Raw genomic sequence first — 10,061 nt, 5'->3', positions numbered from 1 at the left:
AAATGTTTTAAATTAAATGTTTCTCTAAGATTATATTTCTCCTCTTTTTGTTGAGAAGAACTGTTGTATATTCTTGAGTAGCAGATTATAGTTTGCTTTGTGTATAATTTTAGCTGTTTGCAAATTCACTATGTCGTGGAATTTCAGTATTTTTGATTCAATGAATAAAGGGTTTGTATGTTCTCTATATCCAACATTATGTATTATTCTAACTGATCATTTTTGTAACACGGTTAATGAATGAAGTGTACTTTTATAGTTATTTTTCCATATTTCTGCACAATAACTCAGATATGGTAAGACTAGAGAGTAGTAGTAGTTGGCTGCAGACTCTAATGTACAGTAGCATTTGAATGGGCAAGATCACAAGCTTTAAAAGGGTTTAAGTACTGGAACACACAGACATTACCGTACACTTAGAGTGAGTGAAAATAGAACTGTTGGTTTGATAATAACCACAGAAGCGTAATGGAAGTCGCCGCATGGTACATGCAACTCTGTCCTGGCTGCTTAGTATAATACAGCTAAAGGGACTTAATAACAAGTACAGTACTGTGCGATTTAAGCCAGTCTTGATGTGAAGGCAATCATCTCTCAGGCACACAGAGGCACTCATTTTGAATTATAATGGGGAGAGCACAACTTATTGTTTTTAAATACTCTTATTACTTTGAAGGATGTTAAAAAGCACACTGCATAACATTTTCGTCACTTGCACGTCTGTTATGCATCATTGTAGTTTTGTTTTCTTTAGGTTTTACTTACTCTTTTCAATGGGAAGCATGTTTCAAAATAGAACAGATTAAAGTAAAACTAGCATCCTGGCACCATAATATGTTTTTGGAGTTAATGATAACCCTAAAATCTTGCAGTGCAAGAAAAACAGTACACGCGTTGCTCGGTATGATATATGGCTAACCGCGCACTAATCTGAAAATAGATTGTGTTTTGATTAGGGGTGTAACAGTACGTGTATTTGTATTGAACCGTTTCGGTACGGGGGTTTCGGTTCGGTCCGGAGGTGTACCGAACGAGTTTCCACACGGACATATTAAGTAGCGTAGCGCACATTGTGTAAACAATGCACACCGAGGCACAACACACGGCATGCTAGCAACGACCGGGCTACGACAACATATACTGTAAAAGCCAGAGCTGGAAGACCCTCCTGCCTCGTTAAGAGCTCCCGTTTGGGAACACTTCGGCTGCGCGGTGCGGAGGACGGAGGTTTGCCGACATTGTTCAGCAGCGGTAAGGCATGCTTCAACCCATTTGAAGCGGCACCACCCCCAAGTGAACATCGCTTCGACAAAGATAAAGACGAGCAAACAGCTTCCACCTCTTACTGCCTAGTTAGCCAGGCTGGGAGTTAATCAAAGTTAATCTGAGGTCGAGTTGACTTGAAACTGTTTAATGTTGCACTTTTTATATGTAGAAGAAAAGTTTTGTCATTTTATTTCATCTGAGCAACAACTTGAGGCAGTTTAATGTTGATTAACGTGGACCCCGACTTAAACAAGTTGAAAAACTTATTCGGGTGTTACCATTTAGTGGTCAATTGTACGAAATATGTACTGTACAGTGAAATCTACCAATAAAAGTCTCAATCAAGCAAAAAAAGCAATTTATATGTAGAAAAGTTTTGTTAAGAAACCATTCTGAACCTTATCTTATTTAGTTTTTATTTTATATATGTTGACCACATTAACCCTGGCAATGGACCCTGTGTGTATATGTACGTTATGCCATTGTTTACAAATTTGGTAAATAAATAACCCAAAAATTTATATTTTGTTTTCTTACTGTACCGAAAATGAACCGAACCGTGACCTCTAAACCGAGGTACGTACCAAACCAAAATTTTTGTGTACCGTTACACCCCTAGTTGTGATGCAAATCAGCTGGGTGTAGCCTGAAACGTCAAGAGAATCACTTCCCAATCACAGGCGTTAATTTCTCTCAGCATGTACGACACTTCATCAACAGTTAATAGTGAGTAAAGGTTTTTAAGGTTGACATAGTTTTACACCTGTACCACTGTTGGATGGAAATTTGAATCAATATCGAAAACCGATTATTTCCCTTGCAACCGATATTTTATTTATACATATTACACAAGATTTTGCGAGAAGAAATTAATTTAACAGTTCACACATGTCAAAAATGTATACAGTACCAAAATTATACAAATGTATTGTAGGGAATATCCTAATGTCACCTGATATTTCTTTAATTAACTATAATTTGAGTCCAAATATTCTTCCAACTATAATTCTGACCCATGCAAACAATTAGAATCATTACATGAAGTAAAAATAAGTTGGAATGGACTGATATTTCAACTTTTCAATGATTTCATTGATGGACAACGAGCAACTTAGACGTTCTTAATCTGATTTCATAAAAACAAAAACAATCCGTCCAACACAACATACATAAATGAGGGCAGTTAGATTCTGCATTAGCTTTAGCAACAACACTGAAATAAGTGGAGTAACATCTCTTGTTGATTGACAAAAATAAACAAAATTATATTTTCCCTGTGCCTCGGTGTGCATTGTTTACTCAAAATGCCGGACATTTGAGACATTTAAGAAACTCCGCCCTGACAGCTCCGCAAAAGAGGACATGTCCGGTGAAAAGAGGACGTATGGTCAGTCTATCCTAGCCCGTTAGTTGCTAGCGGGCTAGGATAGACTGACCATACGTCCTCTTTTCACCAAACATGTCTGCTTTTGCGGAACTGTCAGGGCAGAGTTTCTTAAATGTCTCAAATGTCCGGCATTTTCAGTTAGGGTTGCGTGTATTTTCAATGTACGTTCAGGGTTAAGATGGGGTTAAAAACAAAACAAATTGTGCGCGCAGCAGCTTTGGTGAGGGAGGGGCAGAGACAGAGAGAGTGAGAGAGTTATGATAAACGTGCATGCATCGCCAGGCTCTGCTTTTTATCCATAGATTTATCAGATTTAATTTTTTATTATCTATAGCAGGGGTGTCAAAAGTGTGCCCCGGAGGCCATTTGCGGCCCACAGCTAATATTTTAAAAGGCCCACGGCACATTCTAAAAATACTATTAAAATAAACAAAAACATAACAAAAGTGAAATAAAAAAGCTGAAAGTTTAAATGTAATTTAGAAAAAGTTGCAATGTTGACTAATAAAACAAAGCTGTTTTTTTTCTTTCAAACTGTCATTGCTCAAAACATAATATTGAATCAAAATTAATGTTATTTTGAATTATTGACCTCTCCAAGGTTCCAATTACTTCACATCAAATATTCCACTAAGAAAAATATTATTGGTGGAAGATTTTGCTAATTTGGTAAATAAATAACCCAAAAATGTATATTTTGTTGTTTTCTTACTGTACCGAAAATGAACCGAACCGTGACCTCTAAATCGAGGTACGCACCGAACCGAAATCTTTGTGTACCGTTACACCCCTATGTATAACTGTATTGCTTTTTGTTGTTGTGCTGTTTGTGTTGTTGTTTCACCATGATTCCAACATGTACTGTATGTGCACTTCAAATGTATTATAATGTACTTTCCTTTGTGTGCTCAGTTCTACAGTGACATCATTGTGGAGAACATCAATACATTTTTTAAAAACTCAAGTTGTTTTTTCATTTCTAATTTAAAAGACTGTTTACATATTTGGCAAACTATATCCCAACATTCAAGGAGGGCAGAATCATATAAGCCAATAAACCAGCCTGTGTTGCATTATAGTAATAAAATACGCAGCAACAATTGAAAAATAGTGCAAAACAATATAATAAGAAAAGCATATGTTCATACTAACTAAAAATAACACAGATTTGTTTTTAAATATATGTTTAACATGTTTTTGGCCTTTTAAAGAATATATATGCATCATCATATAATTTTGCTGCCGTATTTGACGCACTCTGCTGATACATTCCTGCAGAGTTTTGTGACCAGCAGGCACTCAAACACTCAACCAACGGCGCAATAAACTTAAGAAATAAAAAACGTATTACCCTAATTTTGCCAAAATCTTCATCAGATTTGGACCAACAATTATATAAATTGGGACTTGTGTGAAGTATGTCAACTGTAGTGGCTTCCTCCAATGTATTTGTAATAACTGTATGTATCCCTCATCATGTATTACTATCTTTCTTTTTTCTAACATTGCTAAGTGAATATGTTTACTTTTGTAGTTTATTCCCCATATTTCTGCACAAAAACTCAGATATGGTAGCACTGGTGAGCAGTAGAGAATATGGAGTGATTTTTGGTCCAGAACATATTTTGCTTTGTTCATTATTGGTGTATTTCTTGCCACTTCATATGTTATATTTTTAATGAGATTTCCAGTCAAATGTTTCATCTATTATTACACCAAAAATTTGTTTTTTTCACTCTTCCAATGTTTGTCTATTTGTATTTGTGTTTACAGAGATTCAAAGATAGTCTGTTGTTGTCAAAACATCTCTTAAAAATTATTAATTTATTCTATTATTATTTGTATTAGCTTCTGTGTGTTCTCTCCTGAACAAAACGTAGACGTTGTGTGTTCAGCTGGCACAAGACGCTCTAATCGGTGGCTCTCCAGGGTTGTTCGATAACCTTCACTTCACACACTTGTCTTCTTTCTAAGTTGTTAGGAAAGCGATGTCAAAGCTTTCCACAATGCTTGCGATTGGAGCAGCCCCATGCTGCACAACAGGGCATTTTATACACGCCAAAAAACTAACGAGCAAGCGTCGCAAATACACAGTATCAGCTCAAAGTTAGTAGCAGTCATGGTGCCCTGTAGTCACGTGATTGCCTTTTGACCAATCATTGAGATCGCCTGAAACCCAGTTGGCCATACTCTCTTTATACACGACTCTGAAAAGAGTCTACACCAGGCCACTTTGTTGTAATTTTTAGCACTTCCATAGCAAGTCTACTGACAAATACAAGTTTGAACTATATGCTGCTTGGTATTAGAAAGGGCAACAGCTGAGGATGCAACCCAGTCTGCACCACAACAAAAGCATTACAAAAAATAAGGAGTTTATCGACTACGTCGGACTACAATGGCAGACTCTATGTATATATATACCGTATTTTCTGGACCATAGGGCGCAGCGGACTATAAGGCGCACTGCCGATGAATGGTCTAGTTTTGATCTTTTTTTAATACAAGGCAATTATAGGGCGCATTAAAAGAGTCATATTATTTTATTTTTTTTCTAAATGTAAAACACTTCCTTGTGGTCTACATAACATGTAATGGTGGTTCTTTGGTCAAAATGTTGCATAAATTAGGTTTTACAGATAATCTTCAAGCCGCTTTCTGACAATCGCTTCACGATGCGCCGTTTTGTGGGCGGCCTTATTTACGTGGCTCACCTTCGACAGCGTCTTCTCCCCGTCATCTTTGTTGTAGCGGTGTAGCGTGCAAGGACGGGAGTGGAAAAAGTGTCAAAAGATGGAGCTAACTGTTTTAATGACATTCACACTTTACTTAACTCAATAACGGAGCAGCATCTCCTCATCCGGAAACAACAACACCGTAGATGTGTCCCGTGGTAAACCATCCGGCCGGAACTCTCTAATAACTAAAGTTCCTTGGGTGAATAATGTAAACTCACTACACCGGTATGTTTTAGCGCTTTCATGGCGAGTTTACTGACAGATATTAGTAAGAACTTTACACTACTTTATATTAGAAATGGCAACAGCGGAGGATGAATGTCCCATAACAAGAAGATAGAGAAAAAGAAGAAGCTTATCGACTACGGGTCGTCACAGACTACAAAGGCTGACGCTCGAAATTTTTCAGGTTTTATGCAGATCCCAAATACGGATCAGCAGGTACCAGAAGGTAAGAAAAGCTGCTTTTGCATAATATTGCGAAACAAAACGCCAGTAAATATGTCTAACCTTATACACACACCATAATAATACTCGTATGATGAAGCACATCAAGCGGTGCGGCTTCATGGCTTACCAAAGTCATACTAAAACATTTTGATAAGATTTTTGAACTCTATATTTTCAATGGAACATATAAAATGTTGGTGTTGTTTACATGAGTCATATTGCCATTATAGTGCAGTCGACACGTATCTCTTATGTTTGACTGCCATCTATTGGTCACACTTAACATTAAACCATGTACCAAATAAAATTGTTTCGAGGTCGGTAAGCAAAACCAAAATTATTCCATACATTAGGTGCACCGGGTTACAAGGCGCACTGTCGAGTTTTGAGGGGGAAAAAATTATTTTAAGTGCGCCTTATAGTCCGGAAAATACGGTATATGGACGTACACTGACGTCACACATGGCAAAAGTATCACAAAAAGGAGCAAATTCCAAACAGAAGTATGAAGCAAAGCAAGATTATTTAAAAAATATAACTATATACATACATACATACTAGGGCTGCAACAACTAATCGATTAAATCAATTATAAAAATAGTTGGCGATTAATTTAGTCATCGATTCGTTGGATTTATGCTGTGCGCATGCGCAGAAGCTACTTTATTTATTTATTTTTTAATTTATTTATTTAATTATTTTTTTTTAGAAACTGCAACATTTACAAACAGCTGAGAAACAATAATCAAAATAAGTATGGTGCCAGTATGCTTTTTTCCCCCCAATAAAATACTGGAAAGGATAGAAATGTAGTTTGTCTCTTTTATCCGATTATTCGATAAATGGAAGTAATAATCGACAAATTAATCGATTATCAAATTAGTTGTTAGTTGCAGGCCTAATACATACATATATAAATAAATATATACATATATACATATACATATATATATATATATACATACATACATATACATATATATATATATATATATATACATACATATATACACATACATATACATACATACATACATATACAATGCCTCAAAGGTTAATTTCAAATTTTCTGAATTTACGCACTTCCCAGACACACAAAAACAGGTAACAATCGGTAAGAAAAGTTGGTTTTGCATAATAGGGCCACTTAAAGGACTGTTACAAAAGCACAAGGCATGACTCACTCACATTCAACAATGCACGACTGTTATAAATCCCCAAAGAATAGAGTTGTTTTAAGTCCAGCATGATGGCTACGGATTGATCCTGGAACAGATTTAGATTTAGATTAAGATTTATTTATTCATTTTCACTAGAAAACATTCAAAATGTCAACAAGTGTCCAAGTTTTTTTTTTGATTGATTGATTAAAACTTTTATAAGTAGATTGCACAGTACAGTACCTATTCCGTACAATTGACCACTAAATGGTAACACCCGAATACGTTTTTCAACTTGTTTAAGTCGGGGTCCACTTAAATTGATTCATGATACAGATATATACTATCATCATAATACAGTTATCACACAAGATAATCATCAGAGTATATACATTGAATCATTTACATTATTTACAATCCGGGGTGTGGAGGGGTTAGGTTTGGTTGATATCAACACTTCAGTCCCCAACAATTGCATCATCAGAGAAATGGACATTGGAACAGTGTAGGTCTGACTTGGTAGGATATGTACAGCAAGTAGTGGACATAGAGATAGAGATCAGAGCGCATAAGAATAAGAATAAGTATCTACATTTGATTATTTACAATCCGGGGAGGTGGGATGTGGAAGGAAGTTTGTTAGTTTACGGTTGAAGTTGCCTGGCGGTGTTCTTTTAGTGCGGTTTTGAAGGAGGATAGAGATGCCCTTTCTTTTACACCTGTTAGGAGTGCATTCCATATTGATGATGTGTGAAAGAGAACGAGTTAAGACCTTTGTTGGATCGTAATCTGGGTTTAACGTGGTTAGTGGAGCTCCCCCTGGTGTTGTGGTTATGGCGGTCATTTACGTTAAGGAAGTAGTTTGACATGTACTTCGGTATCAGGGAGGTGTACCTTTAAAATCCACTGTGTACATTTTAAGCCTGTGGAAGGTGGCCCGGAAAGTATCCAAAGACAGGGGCCCCGAGTCTGGATTCGAACCCAGAACCTTCTTCTTGAGAGGCAGGAGCGCCAATTACTACTCACCCTCTGCCACAAGGAACAAATGACTCACACGTGCCGCTCCTTCCAGAAGTTTACATTTGACTGGGGGGCATACGACAATGGAGACGAATGAACACATAAAGTCCTAATATAAATGGGGGTGAATGAGTACAGTTTACCACGCACTTCCGGTCTCCTTGCTTTGACGTCACAACCTACGTCACCACCCACCGACGTCACTAAGACTTGACGACGACGCACAATTCGCACAAGCCAAGGAGTTCAATCTATTTTTAAACGACAATAAAAGTACCTGCTCAGGTGAGTCCTGTCAGTGTCGGCGGCTGAAAGCAGGGACACAAAATGGTGAGCATAAATTAGGGACAAGCGGTAGAAAATGGATATTCCTTAACGGGTATAATGGGAAGAGTGTGGGATGTCGGCGACATGAAAGGAACAGGAGCTTATTCGCTCACGTAGTTAATACCGTTAGGCCATCATAAGGGAGAGAATAAGTTAGCACAACACCGACAGGGACAAGCGGTAGGAAATAGATGGACAAGAGTGTTCATGTCTGGAGCTAAGCGGCTAACGGCGGCGGCTTAAACCCCGCCTGTGTTGTTAGCGGCTAACGAGCTAGCACGCAGGGGGATGACAGCGGACGTCATAGAGAAAGAAACACTTTTTTTTTTTAAACGCGAGCTCACGACTTACCCACTGGAGCTTCTTTTTGCTTGGACGCGCGTCTCCCGTTCACGCCTTTGTCAAATCTGCCGCCCTTCTTGCTTGACGCCATGTTCGCCCGCTCCTGTGTTTACCACGGAGTCCCCCGAGTGAGGAACCTACCTGCTCGGAGGGCACGCATGGCCCCGCCCATAACGGAACTGAAGCCAATGGGAGAGAGGATAGTGGCCGAATGAGCCAATCACAACGTGCCGTGGGTGGGACCTGGAACGGGCTTCAGAAACGTATGGAATACATTGAGACTAGAGATGCCGATAAATGCTTTAAATATTTAATATTGGAAATTATCGGTATCGTATTTTTTTATTATCGGTATCGGTTTTAATTTTTTTATTAAATCAACATAAACAAGATACACTTACAATTAGTGCACCAACCCAAAAAACCTCCCTCCCCCATTTACACTCATTCACACAAAAGGGTTGTTTCTTTCTGTTATTAATATTCTGGTTCCTACATTATATATCAATATATATCAATACAGTCTGCAAGGGATACAGTCCGTAAGCACACATGATTGTGCGTGCTGCTGGTCCACTAATAGTACTAACCTTTAACAGTTAATTTTACTCATTTTCATTAATTACTAGTTTCTATGTAACTGTTTTTATATTGTTTTACTTTCTTTTTTATTCAAGAAAATGTTTTTAATTTATTCATCTTATTTTATTTTATTAATTTTTTTTAAAAAGAACCTTATCTTCACCATACCTGGTTGTCCAAATTAGGCATAATAATGTGTTAATTCCACGACTGTATATATCGGTAGTGGATGATATCGGTATCGGTAATTAAGGGTTTGGTCAATATCGGATATCGGCAAAAAGCCATTATCGGACATCCCTAATTGAGACTTTTATTGATTGAGACTTTTATTATATGTATTCTTATTTATTATTACATCACACAAGTTAATCATCAGAGTATATACATTGAATTATTCACATTATTTACAGTAAATCAGTGTTTTTCAACCACTGTGCCGCGGCACACTAGTGTGCCGTGAGATACAGTCTGGTGTGTCGTGGGAGATTATCTAATTTCACCTATTTCGGTTAAAAAATGTTTTTTTGCAAACCAGTAATTAATAGTCTGCAAATTATGTGTTGTTGTTGAGTGTCGGTTTGATTGATTGATTGAAACTTTTATTAGTAGATTGCACAGTACAGTACATATTCCGTACAATTGACCACTAAATGGTAACACCCGAATACGTTTTTCAACTTGTTTAAGTCGAGGTCCACGTTAATCAATTTATGGTACAAATATATACTATCATCATAATACAGTCATCACACAAGTTAATCATCAGAGTATATATATTGAATTATT

General features: G+C 37.3%; 1 protein-coding gene across 4 annotated transcripts in view; it reads right to left on the bottom strand.

Annotated features, from left to right (window-relative positions):
- The window catches only part of LOC133660433 (hormone-sensitive lipase-like), a 242,021-nt gene extending 233,173 nt beyond the window's left edge, over nucleotides 1-8,848 (bottom strand). For 2 of the 4 annotated variants that reach the window (XM_062063928.1, XM_062063929.1), the window contains exons 1-2: nucleotides 8,700-8,806; nucleotides 8,299-8,329 (exon numbers count right to left, since the gene is read on the bottom strand). In XM_062063928.1, coding sequence (XP_061919912.1) covers nucleotides 8,299-8,329; nucleotides 8,700-8,781 — 113 coding nt within the window. In that variant the 5' untranslated portion in view covers nucleotides 8,782-8,806. Of the gene's footprint in view, nucleotides 1-8,298; nucleotides 8,330-8,699 lie in introns of all 4 variants that reach the window. The other 2 variants (XM_062063927.1, XM_062063930.1) reach the window with 2 other exon arrangements.
- Nucleotides 8,849-10,061: the final 1,213 nt, after the last annotated feature.

The sequence above is a fragment of the Entelurus aequoreus genome, linkage group LG11 (genome assembly GCF_033978785.1).
Source record: "Entelurus aequoreus isolate RoL-2023_Sb linkage group LG11, RoL_Eaeq_v1.1, whole genome shotgun sequence".
Classification (NCBI taxonomy): Eukaryota; Metazoa; Chordata; class Actinopteri; order Syngnathiformes; family Syngnathidae; genus Entelurus; species Entelurus aequoreus.
This window is presented reverse-complemented; position numbering and strand designations above follow the sequence as displayed.